At 38.8% G+C, this 25,382-nt stretch overlaps 1 protein-coding gene and 1 long non-coding RNA gene across 7 annotated transcripts in view; one reads left to right on the top strand and one right to left on the bottom strand.

Annotated features, from left to right (window-relative positions):
• The window catches only part of LOC306992225 (uncharacterized protein), a 54,245-nt gene that overhangs the window by 4,976 nt on the left and 23,887 nt on the right, over positions 1-25,382 (bottom strand). Inside the window, exons 1-4 of one of the 6 annotated variants that reach the window (XM_079600875.1) lie at positions 19,707-19,898; positions 3,360-3,495; positions 3,184-3,258; positions 2,479-3,068 (exon numbers count right to left, since the gene is read on the bottom strand). In XM_079600875.1, the coding sequence (XP_079457001.1) occupies positions 3,044-3,068; positions 3,184-3,258; positions 3,360-3,495; positions 19,707-19,779 (309 nt within the window). In that variant the 5' untranslated portion in view covers positions 19,780-19,898 and the 3' untranslated portion in view covers positions 2,479-3,043. Of the gene's footprint in view, positions 1-2,478; positions 3,069-3,183; positions 3,259-3,359; positions 3,496-3,566; positions 3,711-18,609; positions 19,214-19,328; positions 19,404-19,502; positions 19,627-19,706; positions 20,121-25,382 lie in introns of those variants that run through there. The other 5 variants (XM_079600874.1, XM_079600876.1, XM_079600878.1 and 2 more) reach the window with 5 other exon arrangements.
• LOC306993155 lies at positions 13,463-14,661 on the top strand. Its single transcript, XR_013796408.1, has 3 exons — positions 13,463-13,608; positions 13,870-13,922; positions 14,293-14,661. It is a non-coding gene; the product is annotated as an uncharacterized lncRNA (long non-coding RNA).

Below are 25,382 nucleotides of genomic sequence, written 5' to 3'. Positions count from 1 at the left end.
TCTGCATGACATCTATCTCAGACCATGCAGAAATACAGCTGTTAAAATCATCAAGAACTCCAACGCCCTGATAACTGTCTGTTCAGTCTGATAACTGTCTGTTCAGTCTGATAACTGTCTGTTCAGTCTGATAACTGTCTGTTCAGTCTGATAACTGTCTGTTCAGTCTGATAACTTCTGTAGTCTGAGGAGAAAAACTGAGAGACTTATGAGGAGCTTCTTCCTCAGGCTATTAGACTCCTTAACGTGGACATGCATGTATCATTCAAGTCTCTCGCTCAGTGTATTCAAGTTTATGAAGTGTCAGTTTGCATATAGCACTTTGTCTTGTTGCTGCCATGTAACATGCGTTTTGCACATTCTCTCTTTTTTGGACATCATATATTGCTGTATAATATTACTGTTTTATTATATAGGCTACTGTTTTTGCACTGCTCAGGTTTACTTTATATGTATGCCAGTCTATGGAGCAGACGCGATTTACATTTCACTGATTGTGTATATAACTGTGACAAATAAATCTTGAATCATTAAAGAGATAGGCTAGTCCACCCAAAAATGAAAATGATGTCAGAATTTACTCACCCTGATGTTGCTCCAAAGCTGTATGCATTTTCTTCTTCTGCTAAACAAAAATAAGTGATTTTGAAAAATTGTAATAGTTTCGTTTCCCATTTACTTCCATTGTATTGTCCATTCAATGGAAGTCAAAGGGAACAGAAACTGTTTTGCTATTAACTCTTTAAAATATCTTCTTTTGTCTTTCACAGAAATAAAGTCAACAACATGAGGATGAGTAAATCATGACATCATTTGGGTGGACTATGCCTCTGGATTATGAAAGCATGTTGATGTGGAGTAAATGGATCAAAAGTGTATAAATGTAAAAAAAGTTCAGTAAAATCAGCAGATCCATAATAATCAGTACCCAAAACTTACAGTTGACTTGCTGCTCAGTAACACACACAAGAACCATCATCATCAGAGCTAATTTCCAGCAGAGATGCATGATGTTTGCTAAAAATATTCACAAAACCAAACGTGGAAGACGTAGATTCTGTTTTGAAGGTGCTATCTAGACTCAAATCCTTTTATATGGTATTTTTCAAAGACAGGATATTGACTTCCTTTGCATCTCTAACCAGTAAGAGTAGCCTGCAGACCCCATGTGACAAACCAGTCGAATTCATGATCACAGCATTATGATATCCTGCAAATTTAGGTTCTTCAGAAGGTTTCTCATAATCAGCAGAAACAGTTTCATTGACTGTGTGCTGCATGTTTAGTTACTTACAGTTGCCCAGTGCACCAGTGAAGCATCCAATGAGGACGACCAGAACAGTGACGGTGATGAATCTAGAAGTCCAGGCCATAGCTCTCGGTGTCCAGATCACAGGTGTTGGTCAGTTAGTTGGTGTTGATAATGTGTGTTATTATGAGGAGGTCTTTTAAGAGATGTACAATAGCAGTCAGATGGAATAATGCGTCACAAACTTACCACCACTCTTTTGAAAGCATTGCATCGAGTGATCATCAACTCTGAAACATTCACACCTCTCACCCACAATACAGTCAGTTTCACCCGTCAGCATCATTTATGAGAAACCAATATCCCCCCTTAGCAACTAATTTAATGAGTTTAGTTAAGGAATTATTTTTCTGCTGTTGAAAACAACTTGAAGCTGATGTGTTGAGTTTCTGATTTGTGTGTCATTTGGTGTCCTTTACCTCAATGGATTTGTTCACCTTTATTTATTGATGATTTATCAAGTACTTTTATATTTGCGTCATGTATAACTGGGTGTTTCTTCAAATATGAGCACTTTTAATTCTGTGGATTTTTTTCTCTCACATTTGAACCACATACTCATTTCCACCACATCTCACATTATGTGTTTATTATGAAAGATTTTTAAGACAGTTTTAATGGGACCTTCATGTAACAGAAAAAATAAAATAAAAAATATGTTAGTTTGAATAAAAATTAACTCATGAGACCCGAAGGAACATCCAACTATTATGATAATATTATGAAGATTATTATTCTTTTTATGTCTCTTATAAAAAAAATGTTTTCTTTAAACCCATAGAAATTCAGATATTGTTGTCAAAATCACTTTAAAACAGTTGTTCCATTATTACCCCTTAGCAAATATTTATTTATCAGGCTGTGAAGTTTAACCTGAATGACTTAAATTAACATACTGTATATGAATATGTGGAGAAAACAATCGAAAGGGACTTTTTCATTGTCAACACTCAATCATAATCAATCATGGCACATCAATAGTTTTATTCCATCTTATTCATACAAATAGCATTTGATTATGGATGAAATTTACATAGCACAAGGAAGGACATACATAGCCGTCAACCATCTGCAAATAAAGATGCTAAAGAGAAAGAAATCATCGTTCCTGACAGAAACCTCTTGCACACATTCAGAAACATCAACCACAAGCAAAACCAGTAGTTGCTGATCATAGTTTATTTGTAGTTTCAGATTGCACTCGTTCATTTGCATAATCAACACAAAGATTTCCAGGTTTGTTCTCATACAAATCAGTCTTAATTTCACTCAGACTTGCGTCACCCTTCTTGACACAGGAGTCAGTGACACAAGTCCATTACCAGTACATTGAGTGAAATATATTTCAATGTGAAATAAAAATGTATAAGCTACCGTAATAATTTATTTAAACATATTTGTTCTAAAAGTTTAACTATAATTCGGTTTCTGAATAAAATTAATACATTTAGAAATGTCACTGTCAAAGTACATGCATTTGAAAACATATATTTTAAATATTCAATTTAAATACACCTAATTTACTAACCGTCACTTTAAATATTGTCAAAATTCATCAGCAAAATCTCTTAAACTTTTGATTTAATATTATTATAATATATATAATATTTTAAAACTCATAACTACTTTCTACTTGCTTTTAGACATTCATGATTCATGATCTGTCAGTTGATTGGGAAGATCGTCCCTCAGGAGTGAGTTTACTGAGAGATGATGCTGGTGGTGGAGTGGACATCAGGCTTTGTTTCTTTGAGCTTTGCTGTCAAACAAAACAATGTGAATACAAGAATACTATGCTAAATATGCAACACTTTATAAGATTATGTTGTTACAAAGTCAGGTGTGTTTCACTGCACTTGTTGGGTTTAACTTACAGAAACTGCTTAACTTCCTCCTTCACCCATGTTAGTCTCGGATCAAGACAGAAATCTCCTCGTTCAGTCTTAAAGCTGTTAAAGAGAATGAAAAAGTTAAAACATAAATCTAGCATCAGATGCTGTTGATCTCTAATCATGACATATTTTCTTTAGAAAATAACTGTGATTCTTACATGACGGCCATCACACATGGAGGACTTTGTTTTTGCAGCCTGACACCGATGATAGGATCAGTAAACTTTGCTCGAGTTAGTTTGGAGACGGCAGTACAGCATGTGCTCACCTTCTGACCATCATCCTGCGCTGAGACTGAAGAAAAAGGTAAACCTCAATATTCTGCATCAGATAGAATAATATACAAACATTTTCAAGCACTTTACCTGTTATAGTCCAGATCACAGATGCAAAAAACACAACAGCCAAACTCCTCATGAGGATCCTTTGTGTCTCCATTGTCAGTCGATCTTCAACTCTCACTGCTTGTGTCTGAGAGAATATATTCAAGACTCTTACTAGTTCACCTTAAATAGTTAATAAAGCAGAACTTAAACTGCATATGGTACATCCTGTCCATTTATTTTTGTAGATGATTTCATCATTGCCATGGTTTCATCGGCATATCTGGCGTTCCTAGTAATTTAGATTTGGAGTGAAGTCATTTGTCGTGGCTGGTGTAAATGTAATCTGCTTAACGAATATATGTAAATGTAGATGGGGGATCATCTTTAGATGAAATTCTCAGCTCAGGTAAAGGACTAGATTCAAATGAAGCAAAAGGAAGGAAGACCTGACGTCCTACTATTACTTCAACTGAGAGGTTTGTTGGGGAGTTTTGATAGTCGTGGGATGGCATGGGTCACGTTTTCCATTTCATAATATTCTTAGACACAGATTCTCCATAACGGTCAAATTCCTCTGAAATGCAAGACACTGTCATCCTTCAATGACAGATTTAAACACATCCACTACTGAAAAGGCAATTTTCACAAATAAATGTGTAAATACTAAATTCATATATTTAAATATATAATAAAATGGACTAGATATACAGAACAGAAAGGGGTTTCATGTATATCCATTAATATTTTTCTGTATGTTTTTATGTAAAGGTTATTCAAAAATGATCTCCAAGACTGGATTTACAATAGTGTTCAGGTCAAAATCTCACATACTCTGTTTATTCATTTTTTATGTAGGCCTATCAAATTCTCTTTTTTATCTTGCTTTCCACTGTGAAATGGGATGAGATGATTGGACACTGGCTGAAGTTATTTATCCACCACAGAGTAATATTTTCTAAATTATCATCCTTCATACACCTCTAGCATCATCTTTTGTGCTCATACACATTAGATTGTTTGTTTAATTGTGTCAGAATATGTTACAACAAGTTTAGCCAATGTAAGGACATATACTGCAACTTGAAAAGTCTAACTTTAGCATCACCTGTACTGTTGTCTTCCTCTCTCAGCTCTGATATTATTTTCTCGTGATTAGCCCATATGGTATCATAATTCATCATTCATTGCTGTCAGTCATGATGGTGATTTATAACCACACACACTAGCGCTTTACCACACTGAACCACTAATAAGAGAAATGCACTATTGTATCTGTATCTGTGCTACTGTTATGATTTCAACCTGTGTTCCCCTGTCTTGTCCCATGTTTTGCAGTTCCCTGTCATGTTGATTACTTTCCCCAGGTGTTTCAGATTAGCCACGCCCCCTTGTTATCTTGTTTAGCTTGTTAGTCTCTGTATTTAAACCCTGTGTCTTATTTCAGTGTTTGTTGGTTCTTGACTTTGTAATGTTGTCCTGGTCCATAGTCTTTGTCTGTCATGTTCTGAGTCTGTTTAATTAAAGCTGCTGCACATGGATCCTGCTTCGTCCTTTGATTCTACCTCAGTGTCTACCTCAGGTTTGTTCAAAAGGGAATTCTGTGGATCGGTTCATTTAATCAACATTAAAAAAACGAACAGTTGTGAATTCCATCCATATGTTGTTAAAGGCCCACTGAAGTGCCTTGAAACCTGCAACATTATTCAATGTGTCGACTTAATTTCCACTGAAACAGGCAGAGAAGGCGGGAGATATCGAACAGCTCCTCTACTTTTTAAAAATTGCCAGCCAATAGCGTTTAGTTTATATCACAGCTCGGCCTGAGCGGTTGAGCTTGGTAAAGCCGCAGTTTCCCCCTAATCTCTGACCGTTTCTCCTCCTAATCTCCTCCATATCGCTTTAAAATACAGCATGCAGAATTCAAAAGAGTCTGATTATACATTTTGTGCGCCGACTCGCCTATGATCCGCTCTGTGCTATCGGCTGCTAAAAAAAGTATGTTCTATATACTCATATGCACACCAGAATCTCGCTGGAAGTAGAAGATCATCCAGGTACTTTTTTTGCCTACTCTTTTATTAGTACTGTGAATTTGGACATACTGCTTTTCGTCTACTATATAGTAGGTATGTGATTTCGGACGCAGCTACAGGTCCTTCTCAAAAAGTATATTGTGATAAAGTTCATTATTGTCCATAATGATAAAAATTTAACTTTCATATATTTTAGATTCATTGCACACCAACTGAAATATTTCAGGTCTTTTATTGTTTTAATACTGATGATTTTGGCATACAGCTCATAAAAACCCAAAATTCCTATCTCAAAAAATTAGCATATTTCATCCGACCAATAAAAGAAAAGGGTTTTTCATACAAAAAAAGTCAACCTTCAAATAATTATGTTCAGTTATGCACTCAATACTTGGTCGGGAATCCTTTTGCAGAAATGACTGCTTCAATGCGGCGTGGCATGGAGGCAATCAGCCTGTGGCACTGCTGAGGTGTTATGGAGGCCCAGGATGCTTCGATAGCGGCCTTAAGCTCATCCAGAGCGTTGGGTCTTGCGTCTCTCAACTTTCTCTTCATAATATCCCACAGATTCTCTATGGGGTTCAGGTCAGGAGAGTTGGCAGGCCAATTGAGCACAGTAATACCATGGTCAGTAAACCATTTACCAGTGGTTTTGGCACTGTGAGCAGGTGCCAGGTCGTGCTGAAAAATGAAATCTTCATCTCCATAAAGCTTTTCAGCAGATGGAAGTATGAAGTGCTCAAATCTCCTGATAGCTAGCTGCATTGACCCTGCCCTTGATAAAACACAGTGGACCAACACCAGCAGCTGACATGGCACCCCAGACCATCACTGACTGTGGGTACTTGACACTGGACTTCAGGCATTTTGGCATTCCCCAGTCTTCCTCCAGACTCTGGCACCTTGATTTCCGAATGACATGCAAAATTTGCTTTCATCCGAAAAAAGTACTTTGGACCACTGAGCAACAGTCCAGTGCTGCTTCTCTTCGCTGTTTCTGGTTCAAAAGTGGCTTGACCTGGGGAATGCGGCACCTGTAGCCTATTTCCTGCACACGTCTGTGCACGGTGGCTCTGGATGTTTCTACTCCAGACTCAGTCCACTGCTTCCGCAGGTCCCCCAAGTTCTGGAATCGGTCCTTCTCCACAATCTTCCTCAGGGTCCGGTCACCTCTTCTCGTTGTGCAGCGTTTTTTGCCACACTTTTTCCTTCCCACAGACTTCCCACTGAGGTGCCTTGATACAGCACTCTGGGAACAGCCTATTCGTTTAGAAATTTCTTTCTGTCTTACCCTCTTGCTTGAGGGTATCAATGATGGCCTTCTGGACAGCAGTCAGGTCGGCAGTCTTACCCATGATTGCGGTTTTGAGTAATGAACCAGGCTGGGAGTTTTTAAAAGCCTCAGGAATCTTTTGCAGGTTTTTAGAATTAATTAGTTGATTCAGATGATTAGGTTAATAGCTTGTGTAGAGAACCTTTTCATCCCTCCGCCTATGTAGTGGTGCAATCAAGACTTCTTCAATCCCAGCTCTCCAGGTGGAGGTTGGGGAGATGCCTTTATCTCTGAGACGTCTTCAGCTTTCCACGGTATATTGGGTAAATTTGCAGGGGCATAAACAGGGTCATCCAACCAAACCAGTGTTGAACGCATGCTGGGAACATGGAAGGAAGCAATTTAACAGTTTTGGATGGGTGGGAAACAGACAAGCCGAGAAACTGGGAATAGTTAAATTAACTAACAGCTGTACAGTGGCGTTATCTGCTATTCCTCCTTGGTTATTTCCATCACCAGTTGTGGATCTTGAAATCGCAGAGATATTAAAACAGTGCAAAGAATATGGTGGGATGAACGATCTGGTAAAACAATATCTAGGTCTCAAGTACAATAATAGTATTCAAATATTTACAGACGGCTCAAAAGACCCAAATACTGGAAAGACGGGAGCAGCAGTATATATACCACATTTTCAGAAATCAATTTTAAAAAGAACTTCAGACCATTTAGCAGTTTACACTGTGGAACTTTTAGCTATTTTACTAGCACTCACGTGGATAGAGGAGGTTGGGCCTAACCAATATATCATCTGTTCAGACTCAATGGCATCATTAATAAGTATTGCAAATTGTAAATCTGTTTGTAGGCCTGACTTGATTCATGAAATCTTTCATTGTTTATATAGATTACATAATCGTAATATTATAGTGTGTTTTATGTGGGTCCCATCCCACGTTGAAATAGAGGGTAATGAAGCAGCTGATCGTTTGGCTAAAAAGACTCTTAAGTCAGACCTGCAATGGACAGTTCCATTGAGTAAAATGAAAATGAAAAGTGTCATTAAAACAGGAATCAATAGGTTATGGCAAAGGCAATGGGAAAAGGAGACCAAAGGTCGATTTTTATATAAAGTACAGAAGCAAGTGACAACAAGGAGGCAGGGTGGTTGGAAGCGAAGGGGAGAAACTGTGATCACAAGGTTAAGAATTGGACATACAGGTCTCAATCATAATCTCAGTCGTTTAGGGAAACACGCAACAGGACTATGTATTAATTGTGACAAGAGAGAAACTGTAGAGCATGTATTACTAGAGTGTGAAGCATACAGCACAGAGAGAACCATAATGTTAGAACAAGTCAAAGAACTAGGTTATACACAATTATCAATAGAGGGTTTACTTTCTTTTTCTACATCAAAACCATCAGCATGGCCAGCTCTCATGAGATACTTAAAAGAAACAGGTATATTTGATCGAATTTAAGAACAACCAAGAATATACAATATATATAATTATTTTTTTTATTTTATTTTATTTTTTTATCATTATAGGCTATATATATATATTATGTTAGTATATAAATCCGCATTGAAGCTCCACACCCCAAACTGTTGGTGGCGGTAATGCACCAAATTGGTATGCCAACCGCCAATAAATGTAAAAAGAAGAAGAAGAAGAAGAAGAACCTTTTCATGATATGCTAATTTTTTGAGATTGGGTTTTCATGAGCTGTATGCCAAAATCATCAGTATTAAAACAATAAAAGACCTGAAATATTTCAGTTGGTGTGCAATGAATCTAAAATATATGAAAGTTAAATTTTTATCATTACATTATGGACAATAATGAACTTTATCACAATATGCTAATTTTTTGAGAAGGACCTGTATATCGTGTCTCTGGGCCGGAGCAGACTGTGTCACACAGAGGCGATTCACGTCACACATGAAACCAGACTTCATTCGCCCCAAGCATATTTACACTGTCTAAATCGTTCCCTATCCCCTAGTGCACTGTGCCATTCACCATGTAGAGAAATAGTACATGTGTGAACAAGTGACTGGGGTGGGACACTTTAGAGATTAGAAAGCATTTGATTGGACAGAAAATCTGCTGAAAGGTTGATGTGCAGTGATGTCATCAAAATCATTGATCCATACTGGCAGAAGTGAGAGACGTTTTGAATGCTTATATCTTCTAAATAGGAATTTTGTCATTGTTTTGGAATACACTGCTTAGATTAGATAACAGTAAGGCTGACATATTCATACTAAAAGAAAAATATATATTTTTTGATTTCATGAACTTTAAAGAATTGGTATATAATTTATAGTATATTATGTTTCATTAGTGCCTGATTTTTTTTAAATGTTTTTTTTTTAATTTTCTGTAAGTTTTAATCAAAGATAATACTGCTATAGCCTATCTGATGATTTTTCATTTAGTTCTAATGTGATCTTTTATTTAACTCGTATTCCTATAGTTTTTGTATGACTATGAACTTGCATATATTCATACTGTATTATTTAATATATATTTTATATATCATTACATGTCTTAGTTAATGTATACTTTTGCCTATTTCTCTAAGCATAGAGTATACTTTCTTCTTGGAAGAAGTTGGAAGAAGATTCCCAAGTATGATATATGCTCTGTTTCTCCATGCATGGGTCCTCCATGCAATCACAATTTCCATAAGGAAGTGTCAGTAAAAGGGTGCATGTTTTTTGACCCACTAGGTTTTTTGATGATGATGTATTAGGTTCAACACCTGCTCGTGGAGCATCGTGTGAATGAGGTAAATACATTTTCTCACCACAAAGAGTACCAAAACACGGTACAAGAAAATACTAAAAGTACCAAGGCCTATTAAAGTATAGGCTACCATGTCACATATAACTGCCAGAGTTGGTTACTTTTGAGGTGATTTTGAGGAATGGTGTCATTAATAAGTCTTTTATAGATACTTGTAGCCCATAGTTACATTAAAATAGTATAACTTCCCAATTTTTGAATGTCTTGTTTAGGGATGCATGTACGCTATGCAAAATCATTTCTGTTTTTGTTTTATGAATCCCATAACATCTTTCATTTGTTTAGTTGCTAAACACATGGTTGACACTTTGTCAACCCAATTTGGCTGATAAATTGCATGACCTTCTCTGTGCATTAAATATTGTTCTCCTCTAGATGGCGTACATTCTGAAACACAATATATTTAGTATGTAGAGAAATATCTCACCCTAAAACGAAAATTATCTTATTATTGGCAAAATATCAGTATGCTTATCTGTTTTTTTTCCATTTAATTAAAGTCAATGGAGACTGAATCTTTCAATCTCAAAAAGGTCTCATTAAAAAGTATCATTACCCCACAGAAGAGAGAAAGTAATTTGTAAATATTTGCAGCTAGCAAGCAGCGATTGCGACCCTGGTGCCTTTAGTTACATTAAAGGCACCGGGGTGGCGGTGCCACCGGCTTGGGCCCTCCATCGCTGCTTGCAGCTATATTTATTTATATATATTTGGGGTGGAGCCGAACCCTAATACTGTATTCGGAAAGGGACAAATAACGTGTTTTTTACAAATACTTATTTCGAACACATAGTTTAAAAAATATTTGCATTCGGGAACAAGAAAACTTTTTTTTATATCAAAAAGCTGCGTTTCCTCATGAGGCCGCAGTGCATGCCCGGATGAGTGAGAGAGTGACGGACACAGGCTGCTCCACACAGCAACAGAGAGCGAAAAAACACTAAACTCCATCACTATTTTTGTTGAATAGATTTTTGTACCTTAACTGGGTTCCTGAGGCAGTTTATAACTTTCGAGAAGCGGAGTTTGATCGGGAGATTATTCCATTACGCTACATTATTGACGTCTGCAGTCGGGTGCTCTCATGTTCGCTGTTTAGCGCGGTAATAGGTAATTTAGACAATAGGCTGTTGACAGAGGGACGTTAACGTTCGGTTAAAAAGGTTAAAAATGCTTGTGTAGTTGTGTCGAATTGTATGCACGTGTGGGAGTTATATGGTACGTTTAAGTTACTCTGTCTTTTGCAGACAGCAAGATGTAGGCTAGGCTTCATAATGTTCACAATGGTATTTTATTAGTTGTTGGTTTAACCATGGATGAGGTAATGGCTGTTATGTTATTTTCTTTTCAATGACGTTCCTTGTTTCATTGCTGGATTTATGGAAAAACATCAACCAATATTACATATCCATAATTATTATAATGGATATAATTAAAGAATACTTACAATATAACGTAAATTATAAGTGTAACGCAAATATATATATATTTTTACGCCTATTTTGAATTTTACTCGAGTACAAATACAAATACTTCCCCCCCCCTCAACAAATACAGATACAAATATCGGCTGCTTTGCACACCCCTAATATATATATATATATATATATATATATATATATATATATATATATATATATATATATATATATATATATAAAAGGGGAAAAAAAAGATCTATATATATATATCAGACAAGTAATATTCACTGTCTCTGTATAATATTCACTGTATATACACATACACTTAAAAAAAAGGCTACAATGGGCCTACCTGATTTCAAACACAAGAGGGCAGTATTTTCCTATGTATGACTTAATTTTTTACTAAATAAATAGCACATTCTGGCTGTTTTTTAACTTATACATAATTCTTAAATTGAAAAAAAAAAGAATAAAATGGGTTTAGTTCTGATATTTGTATATTTTTATATAGAAATAAATGGTGTATAATAATTTTTTTAGAAGATATGAGGCTTTTAGTGTTTCCTTTTTGGACATTACTTTAATCCCTCGCCATAGCAAAACCGTTTGAGATATTTAATATCCGTTCACATTTTAGCATCTTTAATGTATTTTCATCATGTTGAAAAAGTTTGGTGTGAATAAAATAAACCACCGCTAAAAACTCAGAGTGTAAAATATACCAAAAAATCACATTCAAACTAATGAATGTAACTTAGAAAGTTGTCCGGCTCGATTAGAACAACATACCGATTCTTGTGACTGTAGGTAAAACTACCCCCCCCCCCACTTTTGTCAAAAGCATCTTGAAAGTGACACACTTCCTGCTGCCAGTTGGCTGCCATAACTTTTACTCACAATAGTCACATCCATGTGACCTCCATCTGATCGGCCTCTTACAACTGATGAAGGACCAGCGCCAGGACACGACGACGCCGCTGACCTGAAGTGTCAACCAGTCTCTCCTCCTCTCTACTCCGACTTCAACCAACCGGATCTGGACAAATACTCTGATTCATTCTGAACTTCATACACTGTTCACTCATTGGCCAGAGGAGAACTGGCCCCCGACTGAGCCTGGGTTCTCCCAAGGTTTTTTTCTCCATTCTGTCACCTGATGGAGTTTTGGTTCCTTGCCGCTGTTGCCTTACCTTCTGGCTTGCTTAGTTGGGGACATTTAATATTCAACAATATTATAGATCTGCCTTAAAGGTGGACGATGATGAAATTATTTTTTGTATTATTTTCATGTTATCACTGTGAAGCTGCTTTGATACAATCTGTATTGTAAAAAGCGCTATATAAATAAAGATGACTTGACTTGACAACGAACACACTGCTGAAGTTTCATCAAGATCCATTAATGTATGCAGAAGTTATAACACACTTCCTGTCTCTCTTTTCTCGCCATACATTTGTTTCCTCGCCACGGCCAAACCGTTTAAGATATGAAAAATCCCCTGGCAATTTATCATCCTCAATGTCTTGACTTCACGCTGACTGAGTTTGGTGGAGATTAATTGAATTCTCTAGGAGGAGTATTTCAAATTCCAGAGCATAGGTTTTTCAAGCAATCTTTAATAGCCGACTTCCTGTTGGGCTGGCGTAAAAAGTAGAAGTGCAAAGGATATATGAACTGATGAGATAAATATGTGTACCGAGTTTCATATTAATTCATGCAAGCGTGTTTGATTTATGGACCAAGTTTTCGGACAATGTTCCAGGGGGCCCTGTCGAGCCCCCCTGCCACGCCCTGGAATAAATGTCAATAATCAGATCCAGATTGTCAAGTGATTGCTGTCAAATATGTATTGTTTATTGTTTCATCTCTAGATTTCACTGTTATCTCATTGATTCTCACTGAAGGATCATCAGTGAAAGTTCATCCAGGAGAAAACACAACACTTCCCTGTAGCATTACAGATGACACAGAGATTACCTGGATCATTACAAATGGAAACCAAACATTTGTCAGAATTTTGAAACTAGAATATCTGCATGGAGGTTACTCTAAACCAGAGCCCTCCAATATTCACCCAAGTTACTCAGGGCGAATAAAAGCTCTCAGTTCATCCACAAACACTCACTCTCTGCTTCTGATGAACATCACTGACACTGATCTGATGCTCTACTGCTGTATGGACTATAAGACTGAGCAATCTCACTGCACAAAACTGGACTATGAAGGTAAGATTTTTCCCCAGATTTTTTAATTGAACACTTTCCTAGTGTATTTTTAATTTAATTAGTTAAAACAAGAGACAAAGATGTGAACTTCATTGATTTTGCGTCATCTATCAAACCTCAAACTGAATTAGAAATCTGTATTTTTCTGTGTCATGTGTGTAGATGTGGATCAGCAAGATACAGATATTTTAAGTCATGATTCAGTGATCCCCAGTATCGGCCCGTGGCTGCCTGTCGTCTGTGTGCTTCTGCTTCTGATACTGGTGTCAAGTGTCTGTGTGTGTTGGAGAGCAACAAGACCGCAGAAAGGTGAATATTTTAAACGTGATTTTCTGATAGCATCAGACAGCTTTAAAATAATCTGATTACAATCAGTTACTAAAGTAATTAAATACTAGCTACTGATTACATCTTCAACTAAGTAATTAGATTACTTTAGTCTATACAGTATTTGATGCAATTACATCAGTAATAACTATAATTTAATTTGAAACCTTAGAGAGTAATGCATTACACCCAACACTGATTACATTATATTACTATATTTTTGTATAATTGTTTTCTCTAAAGGTTGTACAAGAACTAATGACCTGCACCAGGACTGGATTCACAATAGTGTTCAGGTCAGAATCTCTCATACATTAGTCTGCCGTAATTTCAGTTTGCAGGTTTCCAAGTTTCCCAGTATTTGAGAGGCAAGAATTAGATATTGTATAAATGCATATATATTTATACAGCTGTATACAGTACATAATGCACAAAGTATTCTGTTCCAGATGTATACCACATTATAATTATTATTGTTTATTTTTTTCCCCTTAGTCTTATTTAAAGGTTATCTCTGGTCTTGTGTCATGAATGTATATATGTTAGAGCTCCTGAAAAAAAAAGTCCTCGTGTGATTGCGCACCATTGGCGAATAAAGCTAATTCTGACTGATTTTGATTCAGTAACCTTTAAGCTGATCACATTCCCTTTCTTCTTGCTTTCCAGAGTGAAATAAAGTTCGGCCATTTTACATTGAGACGTGAGGATTTGACACTGGCTGAAGTTATTTATACACCACTGAATAATATTTGTTAAATCATAATTTCAAAATTCTTTATACACCTAACATGTCTTGCGCTCACACACATCAGCAGATTATTGAATACACACTGAATGTGTTATAACAAATTATTTTGTTGTGATTATATGGCATCATATGCACCTTTTTCTGACTGAAATGAACAACATTGGCTTTATGGATACATTTATTATCAATGTGTTTTGTATTTGTAATTTTAATGAGATTTACTAATAGTTAGAAAAGCAACACTTATTAAAAAAAAAGTGCATACAAACCAAACTGAAATGAAGAAGTAAAACTTTTGGATGAATTTGCTTGTGGGTGATGTTTTTCATGCCAACCATATAGTTTAGTGACCGTCAGGGGCGCCGCTAAGGGGGGAAAAGTTAGGACGATTCTAAGGGCCCACGCACTTTTGGGGCCCCTAGAGATTGATTTTATTAATGGAATGGGTGTGGTGGGGGGCCCAACCTCATATTCTTTCATAGGGCCTAAAATTTCTAGCGGCGCCCTGGTGACCGTTACCACATCTTGTTTTTCATAGTTGTCAGTCACAATGGACATTTATAACCACACATAGCGCTTTACCACAATGCACCACTAATGGGAGAAATGTACTATTGTATCTGTGCTACAGACCACAGCAGGTCCAGAAAGCGTGCGATCATTTCAGAGAACAACAGATGGAAATTCTCACCACAAGACTGCAAATGAGTTAATATCTTCTTATTTCAATGCATGATGTTTGTTAAAAAGGGCATTAAAGTGGATTGGTTCAGATAATCAACATTTTAAATAAACCCTTTTAGAAACAATCAGTTAAAGGGGTCAAGAACTGGATTATGTTATTATTTATTTTATAATGTTTCCTGGGGTGCCCCTAATGTTAGTGTGATTTTTTTTACATAAAAAATTGTCAGAATTTCGAAATAGAAAGCATTTTTTCTAGCCTAGGCGGTTTTCAGTTTGGGCGATTGGAAATGGAGCGTTCTTTAATCGCATTCTGTATATAATTTAAACAGTTTAAGATTATTTTCATCCTACTAAGAGAAACGATGTGAAGTTGATATTTTAGTCACTGGCTTGATTTACCGTAGCCTACTGATGCATAAACAGTACTGAACGATTTGGAGAGAAAGATAATCTGTCTGAACTTAATAATTACACATCAGAAATCACTGACCACAGATCAGGCATTAGAATAAAGTTTACTTGCATGCGGCGTAACCATGTGCCCCCCCCCCCTTTTCTAGCCTTGGTTTCAATAAAAGCTGTTTTCAGAATAACAAGGACGTTTTGAAACTTACAGGATATTTTTATAGTATAAATAATTACCACAAACTGAACTGCATCAATAATCTCTTATTTTACACAACAGACTTCAATCCTTTTGACATAATGCTGACATTTACACTTGCTTTAAGAGAGAGAACATTATGTGTAGATTAGTATTTTGTTAGTGGCTCTTCAACACGAACCTGTCCCAAATAACACGTCTCTGTGTGCATTGAGAATGTTGTGCTTGTCAAATAAAATCAGTCATAATAAATAAATGTAATTTCTTGTGTTTTTTTGCATCACTGTTTATTTACTGATTCTTAATTATTTCAAATACAGTTTCTGAATCTTATTTATGCTACATATAAAAATACCTATTATAATTACGATTAAGTATCGTATTTAATGCAAAAGTTAGAATGAACAATGAAGGATAAACTGAAATTCACAGCATTTAAACAACTTCTGCTCACGTATTTGAAGGCTACTACTGGGCCATTGAAGATATTTTGAAGAATGTCAGTAAAAAATAAATAAAGGAAAAAAGTACTATGGAAGTAAATGGGGTACATCTACTGACATTCTTCAAAATATCTTCTTTCGTGTTCAGCAGAAGAAATAAATACATAAAGGTTTGAAACAACTTGAGGCAGAGTAAAAATGATGACAGTATTTTCATTTTTAAGTGAACTAGGCTATTCCTTTAAGAACTAAATGTGCAACTGAATAAAGTACAGATGTAGTTTTAAAGAAAACATCTCACCACAATTTTATTTTTGTAATCTTGAATCTGAAACTCTCACACATTTATCTTTTAATTGTAAATACTCTGAAGACTTTTGGAAGCAAGTAGCCTATCTATGATGGTTTTTGATACATTCTTAAAATCAAAATAGAGGAGTCTATAAGACTTAATACTGGCTCCGGAATAGATAGCACATTAATAATTCTTCTTGGGACGTTTCGTAGCCTACATAAATCTTAAGTATATTACACCCTCCTTTAAGATTTTCCTAAAGATCTTAAAATATGACTCATTGAATTCAATTACTAAAAATAATAAGTGTATAAAAACATCTCTTACTAAAAAAAGAAAAGTAATTTGTAGAATTTAATATTTTACTCTGTACGATGTAAGATATGTTACATGTGTCCCCCTAATGAGCTAGTTACAAATGAGCTAATAATTAATTATTAATTAGCCTCTAGTGTGGACTTTTTTGTTCCAATTCAAGCAAGAAATTGTGAATGGCTGGTGCAACACGATTGTGGTACTTTTCTCATTATCACTAACATTTAGATATCTAAATCAAATTAAACATGATCAATAAAAAGAACTAGCTAGGTTAGCTGATTACCTTAATAGTCCATATACAGCAGGTCGTAGCCTCTTTCTCAGACAAGCGGGTGAGACCTCGATCTTTTCCTGTTTGTTCATGTTCGCCATAACCTCGTATCGGTTAACCTATCCTAGTGGGCCATCTCCTGGGGAAGTGCCGTTTACAAAACCGAGCCCAGTAAAACTCGACTGCAAAATCCTAATCCTTGTATATCCAGGTAGATTCCCGTAGATGCAAAATCTGAGTATAAATGTAAAAAAAGTTCATTAAAATCAGCAGATCCAAAATAATCAGTACCAAAGGCTCTTTGAAAAAATCCCAAAACTTACAGTTGACTTGCTGCTCAGTAACACACACAAGAACCATCATCATCAGAGCTAATTTCCAGCAGAGATGCATGATGTTCGCACAAAATATTCACAAAACCAGATGAGGAAGACGTAGATTCTGTTTTGAAGGTGCTATCTAGACTCAAATCCTTTTATATGGTATTTTTCAAAGACAGGATATTGACTTCCTTTGCATCTCTAACCAGTAAGAGTAGCCTGCAGACCCCATGTGACAAACCAGTCGAATTCATGATCACAGCATTATGATATCCTGCAAATTTAGGTTCTTCAGAAGGTTTCTCATAGTCAGCAGAAACAGTTTCATTGACTGTGTGCTGCATGTTTAGTTACTTACAGTTGCCCAGTGCACCAGTGAAGCATCCAATGAGGACGACCAGAACAGTGACGGTGATGAATCTAGAAGTCCAGGCCATAGCTCTCGGTGTCCAGATCACAGGTGTTGGTCAGTTAGTTGGTGTTGATAATGTGTGTTATTATGAGGAGGTCTTTTAAGAGATGTACAATAGCAGTCAGATGAAATAATGCGTGTCAAACTTATCACCACTCTTTTGAAAGCATTGCATCGAGTGATCATCAACTCTCAAGCATTCACACCTCTCACCCACAATACAGTCAGTTTCACCCGTCAGCATCATTTATGAGAAACCAGTTTCTGATTTGTGTGTCCTTTACCTCAATGGATTTGTTCACCATTATTTATAGATGGTTTATCAAGTACTTTTATATTTACGTAATCTATAACTGTTTCTTCATATATAAGCACTTAATTCTGTGGATTTTTTTCTCACATTTCAACCACATGCTCATTTCCACCACATACATTATGTGTTTATTATGAAAGGTTTTTAAGACAGTTTTAATGGGACCTTCACGTAACAGAAAAAAAAAAAAAAAATGTTTGTTTGTTTAAAAATCAACTCCTGATACCCGAAGTTAAAGGAACTTCCAACTATTATAATATTATGTAGATTATTATTCTTTTTATGTCTCTTATAACAAAACATGTTTTATTTAAACCCATATATATTCAGATATTGTTGTCAAAATCACTTTTTAAAACGGTTTAAAAAAATCATAAGATGTACCATCTTATTCAGTTAACATTTGATTATGGATGAGATTTACATAAGTAGCACAAGGAAGGACGTAGTCATCAACCATCTGCTAATGTAAGAATAAAGATGCTAAAGAGAAAAGGTGTTCTCGTTCCTGACAGAAACCTCTTGCACACATTCAGAAACATCAACCACAAGCAAAACCAGTAGTTGCTGATCATAGTTTATTTGTAGTTTCAGATTACACTCGTTCATTTGCATAATCAACACAAAGATTTCCAGGTTTGTTCTCATACAAATCAATCTTAATTTCACTCAGACTTGCGTCACCCTTCTTGACACAGGAGTCAGTGACACAAGTCCATTACCAGTACATTTAATGAAATATATTTCAATGTGAAATATAATATATAAGCTAATAATTGATTTGAACACATTTGTTCTAAAACAGTTTCAATATAATTCAGTTTCTGAATAAAATTAATACATTTAGAAATGTCACTGTCAAAGTAGATGTATTTGAAAACATATATTTTAAATATTCAATTTAAATACTAATTTACTAACTGTCACTTTAAATATTGTCAAAATACATCAGCAAAATCTCTTAAACTTTAGAAATATTTAAATATATTATAATATATATAATATTTTAAAACTCATACTTTCTACTTGATTTTAGACATTCATTATTCATGATCTGTCAGTTGATTGGGAAGATCGTCCCTCAGGAGTGAGTTTACTGAGAGATGATGCTGGTGGTGGAGTGGATGCTGGTGGTGGAGTGGACATCAGGCTTTGTTTCTTTGAGCTCTGCCTCTGCTGTAAAACAAAACAATGTGAATACAAGAATACTATGCTAAATATGCAACACTTTATAAGATTATGTTGTTACAAAGTCAGGTATGTTTCACTGCACTTGTTGGGTTTAACTTACAGAAACTGCTTAACTTCCTCCTGCACCCATGTTAGTCTCGGATCAAGACAGAAATCTCCTCGTTCAGTCTTAAAGCTGTTAAAGAGAATGAAAAAATTAAAACATAAATCTAGCATCAGACGCTGTTGATCTCTAATCATGACATGTTTTCTTTAGAGAAGAACTGATTCTTACACGACGGCCTTCACACATGGAAGACTTTGATTTTGCATCCTGACACCAATGATAGGATCAGGAAACTGTGCTCGAGTTATTCTGGAGACGACAGTACAGCATGGTGTCTTCACCCTATCAGCATCTGCTGAGACAGAAGTAAAAGGTAAACCTCAATATTCTGCATCAGATAGAATAATATACAAACAGTTCCAAGCACTTTACCTGTTATAGTCCAGATCACAGATGCAAAAACCACAACAGCCAAACTCCTCATGAGGATCCTTTGTGTCTCCATTGTCACAGTCGATCTTCAACTCTCACTGCTTGTGTCTGAGAGAATATATATTCAAGACTCTTACTAGTTCGCCTTAAATAGTCAATAAAGCGGAACTTAAACTGCATGGTACATCCTGTCCGTTTATTTTTGTAGATGATTTCATCATTGTTCTGTTTCATCGCCATATTTGGCTTTCCTAGTATTTGTGAAGTCATTTGTCGTGGTAGGTGTACATGTACTTTGCTAAATTAATATATGCAAATGTAGATGGGGGATCACCGTTTGATGAACTTCTCAGAAGATTTCTAACCTTGCTGTCAGTCATTTAATTGATATAAATTCAATGTATGCTGAAAAATGTTTTTTACATTCCAATAGAACAAGTCATTTTATCAATAGAGTGTTTTTTATTTACTGAATCATATATTTTATCTTTTAACATTGACCAGTTGTAAATGAAGCAAAATAGGAAGAAAGCTGATGTCTATACTTTCACTTCAACTGAGAGGTTTGTTGGGGAGTTTTGATAGTGAGTGCATGGCATGGGTCAAGTTTTCCATTTCACAATATTCTTAGACACAGATTCTCCATAACAGTCAAATTCCTCTGAAATGCAAGACACTGGCATCCTTTAATGACAGATTTAAATGAAATCCTATCAAATTCTCTTTTTTATCTTGCTTTCCACTGTGAAATGGGATGATTGGACACTGGCTGAAGTTATTAATCCACCACTGAGTAATATTTCCTAAATGATCATACTTTATACACCTAGCATCATCTTTTGTGCTCATACACATTGGATTGTTTGTTTAATTGTGTCAGAATATGTTACAACAAGTTTAGCCAATGTAAGGACATACTGTATACTGCAACTTGAAAAGTCTAACTTTAGCATCACCTGTACTGTTGTCTTCATCTCTTAGCTCTGATATTATTTTCTTGTGGTATCATAATTCATCATTCATTGCTGTCAGTCATGATGGTGATTTATAACCACATACACACTAGCGCTTTACCACAATGAACCACTAAAAGGAGAAATGTGTAGGCCTAGTTGTATCTGTGCTAGGCTACAGGTGATCATTTTAGAGAAAAACAGATGGTAAGATGGACAAACTCTAAAATGGTTTATATCAGCTCAGATGACTTTAATACATTGCATAAGGTTTGTTCAAAAGCCCATTATGTGGATCGGTTTATTTAATCAACATTAAAAAAACGAACAGTTGTGAATTCCATCCATAGACTATGTTGTTAAAGGCCAACTGAAGTGTCTTGAAACCTGCAGCATTATTCAATGTGTTGACTTAATTTCCACCGAAAGGAAGACAGGGCAGGACATATCGAACAGCTCCTCTCCTTTTTAAAAATAGCCAGCCGATAACCTTTAGTTTATATCACAGCTCGGCCAGAGCGGTTGAGCTTGGTAAAGCCGCAGTTTCCCCCTAATCTCTGACCGTTTCTCCTCCTAATCTCCTCCATATCGCTTTAAAACAGAGGTCTTCAATCCTGCTCCTGTGGGCCAATGTCTTGCAGAGTTTCGTTCCAACCCTCATCAAACACGCTTGAATCAGCGCATCAAGCTCTTCAGATCGCTTGAAAATACAAAGGCAGTTGTGCTGAGGTTGGAACTAGACTCTGCAGGACAGTGGCCCTCAGTGAGCAGGATTGAAGACCTTTGCTTTAAAACACAGCATTCTGTGCAGAATTCAAAAGGGTCTGATTATAGTTCTGTGGTATGCGCTGACTCGCGTATGATCCGCTCTGTGCTATTGTGTCTCTGGACCGGAGCAGACTGTGTCGCGCTGCGCCGATTCACGTGACACATGACTTCATTCGACTAAATGGAAAGCTTATTTACACTGTCTGAATCGTTCCCTATACCCTATATAGTGCACTATGCATTCACCATGTAGAGAATAGTAAATGTGTGAACAAGTGTAGTAGGATTTGAGGGCGAACCAAACACAAATGAATCTTCCAGATGATTCGTTCAAGCATAATTTCACACAAAACTCAACACCTCAGACCCCAAATCACCAATCCAGAACTATAAAATCCAGGCTCCAGCCAGTCTGAGCTAACCAATGAAAACCCCCAGCTAAGAACTTTATGGCCATGCAAGCTTCAAAGAGATGAGCCCAGCTAAAGGAAGAACGTGTCAGCGTTTGATAGTTTGGAAGAGACTGATTGGTTCAGAGATGGCACAGCTCGGGACCCACCATCTAACTACTCGTCTCACTTTTCTTTATTTTACTTAGTTACCCTGCCTATAGGAAACGACAAAAGGGTTAAATGAATGATTGATGGTTCGTTCAGCTCATGTCTTATAAGTGCATATAGAAACTTGGGATTTCATTATCTCACTCTTAAAACTCATTCTTTCCACACTCTTTCTTTCTGCAACTCCTGAATGTGTGTGTGTGTGTTTGTGTTTGATATTGTTTTTTTTATGTGTTAGAATAATCAATAAAGCCTTGTTTGTATTTTAAAGATAATTGTTCTTGAGTTATGTGCATATGAATTTAATGTCTTAAACTGCTGATCTAAATTACCTTGCTAATAAATAGTGTTTTCACTAGTTTGGATATTTACTGTCACGATCACACACAAGACGAGAAGACAGATCCAAGTGCGGTAGTTTATTGAAGGGTAATCCGTACTCACAGTCAGTCCAGGCAAGGGTCGAAAGTCCAATAAGGCAATCCAAAACACAAGACACGAACAGTAACAGGCAGGAACAGAAACGGAAGTGTGGGGACATTAACAAGGACTCCGTGACAAACACTGAAACAGACAGGGTTATATACACAGGGAAATGACAATGCTAATGGGGAATAGGCTAAGTGCAATGATAAGTGACAAGGGACAGCTGAGTGTAATGAGAAGACAAGGATCGTGGGAAATGTAGTTCAATAGTGTGATGGACACCGTGGGGAAGGAGGACATCTAGTGGTGACCCAAGGAACATAAACCAGACACTGTGACATAACCCCCCCTCTACGGAGCGGCTTCCAGACGCTCCAAGACCCACAAAAAACAAACAAAGAGTCCAGGCAGGAGGTGGAATGGTGGAGGATCAGGGGCCAGGTCCATGGAGGGGAACAGGAACAAGAGGCGACGACTTAGCCGGCGGCCAGGGTGAAACCGACAGTCCATCGGGCGGCCAGGGCAGAGACGTCAGTCTATCGGGCGGCCAGGGCGGAGCAGACAGTCCATCGGGCGGCCAGGGCGGAGCAGACAGTCCATCGGGCGGCCAGGGCGGAGCAGACAGTCCATCGGGCGGCCAGGGCGGAGCAGACAGTCCATCGGGCGGCCAGGGCGGAGCAGACAGTCCATCGGGCGGCCAGGGCGGAGACGACCCCTCGGGCGGCCAGGGCGGAGACGACCCCTCGGCGGCCAGGGCGGAGACGACCCCTCGGGCGGCCAGGGCGGAGACGACCCCTCGGGCGGCCAGGGCGGAGACGACCCCTCGGGCGGCCAGGGCGGAGACGACCCCTCGGGCGGCCAGGGCGGTGAAGACCCCTCGGGCGGCCAGGGCGGTGAAGACCCCTCGGGCGGCCAGGGCGGTGACGACCCCTCGGGTGGCCACGGCGGAGACCTTCCCTCGGGCGGCCAGGGCGGATCCGGCTGTGCAGGCGTCCAGGACGGGGCAGGTCCTTCGGGCGGCCATGGTGGAGACAACCAGGGCGAAGACGACCACTTGGGTGACCACGGCACAGGAACAGCAACAGACACCGGCTCAGGAACTGCAACAGACGCCACCGGCTCAGGAACAGGAACAGACGCCACCGGCTCAGGCACTGCAACAGACGCCACCGGCTCAGGCACTGCAACAGACGCCACCGGCTCAGGCACTGCAACAGACGCCACCGGCTCAGGCACTGCAACAGACGCCACCGGCTCAGGAACTGCAACAGACGCCACCGGCTCAGGAACTGCAACAGACGCCACCGGCTCAGGAACTGCAACAGACGCCACCGGCTCAGGAACTGCAACAGACGCCACCGGCTCAGGAACTGCAACAGACGCCACCGGCTCAGGAACTGCAACAGACGCCACCGGCTCAGGAACTGCAACAGACGCCACCGGCTCAGGAACTGCAACAGACGCCACCGGCTCAGGAACTGCAACAGACGCCACCGGCTCAGGAACTGCAACAGACGCCACCGGCTCAGGAACTGCAACAGACGTGACGTGAAGTCCAGGCTCGGCAGACGTGTGTCCCCTCCATGCATGCAGTACTGCCAATGCATAAAAAAGGAAAACAGCCCTCTTGGCCGTGGCAGGACTTACGGGAACAGCGTCTGGCACAGGAACCGTCTCTGCATCGGCAGACGTGACGTGGACAGTCTCTGGAACGGCAGACGTGACGTGGACAGTCTCTGGCTCGGCGGACGTGCAGTGTCTCCTCCATGCATGCAATAATGCCACTGCATAAAAGAGGAAGACCGCCCTCCTTGCCATGGCAGGACTGATGGTAGGCAGTTCTGAGACGACCTCCGAGATGACAGCAGGTTGCACAGGGACGGCCTCTGGGATGACAGCAAGCTGCAAGGGGACGACCACCGGGACGACAGCTGGCTGTTCGGGCACGGGCTCCAGGACGACAGCAGGCTGCACGGGGACGGCCTCCGGGACGACAGCGAGCTGCTCGGAGGGGACGGCCTCCGGGACGACAGCGGGCTGCTCGGAGGGGACGGCCTCTGGGATGACAGCAGGCTGCACAGGGACGGCCACCGGGATGACAACGGGCTGTACGGTGACGGCCACCGGAATGACAATGGGCTGCACGGGGACGGCCACCGGGTTGGTCTCTGGTTCACTGGGGAGGCAGGAAGTCTTCCTCGTCCTCCTACGTGTCCGCGAGCGACTGGGTGCTGTTCTCTCCTCGGAATTAACCGGGAGCGCAGCACTCTCCTCCCTGAAACGAGCACACAACGCAAAACACTCATCTAAAGTCATGCGTAGCTCCTCCTCTTCGGCTCGAGGATTCCCATTCTGCTGTCTCCTCTCCCTCTTCGTGATTGAGAAAAAGTCACGAAGACTCATACCGCTGGATCTTGTGGTGACGGAGTCCTTCTGTCACGATCACACACAAGACGAGAAGACAGATCCAAGTGCAGTAGTTTATTGAAGGGTAATCCGTACTCACAGTCAGTCCAGGCAAGGGTCGAAAGTCCAATAAGGCAATCCAAAACACAAGACACGAACAGTAACAGGCAGGAACAGAAACGGAAGTGTGGGGACATTAACAAGGACTCCGTGACAAACACTGAAACAGACAGGGTTATATACACAGGGAAATGACAATGCTAATGGGGAATAGGCTAAGTGCAATGATAAGTGACAAGGGACAGCTGAGTGTAATGAGAAGACAAGGATCGTGGGAAATGTAGTTCAATAGTGTGATGGACACCGTGGGGAAGGAGGACATCTAGTGGTGACCCAAGGAACATAAACCAGACACTGTGACATTTACATCCGCTGCAGAGCTGATAGAAATGAATGCTGGATGAGTCATTTGCTCAGCCGTAATAATAAGTGATTCTTTCGAATTCCCTATATATTAATTAATAATTCCCTTTGAGCTAAATTGATCTGTCTGACCCTTACAC

The sequence above is a fragment of the Phoxinus phoxinus genome (assembly GCF_949152265.1).
Source record: "Phoxinus phoxinus genome assembly, chromosome: 24".
NCBI lineage: Eukaryota > Metazoa > Chordata > Actinopteri > Cypriniformes > Leuciscidae > Phoxinus > Phoxinus phoxinus.
Note: the sequence above shows the minus strand (reverse complement) of the source record. Positions and strands in the feature narration are given on the sequence as shown.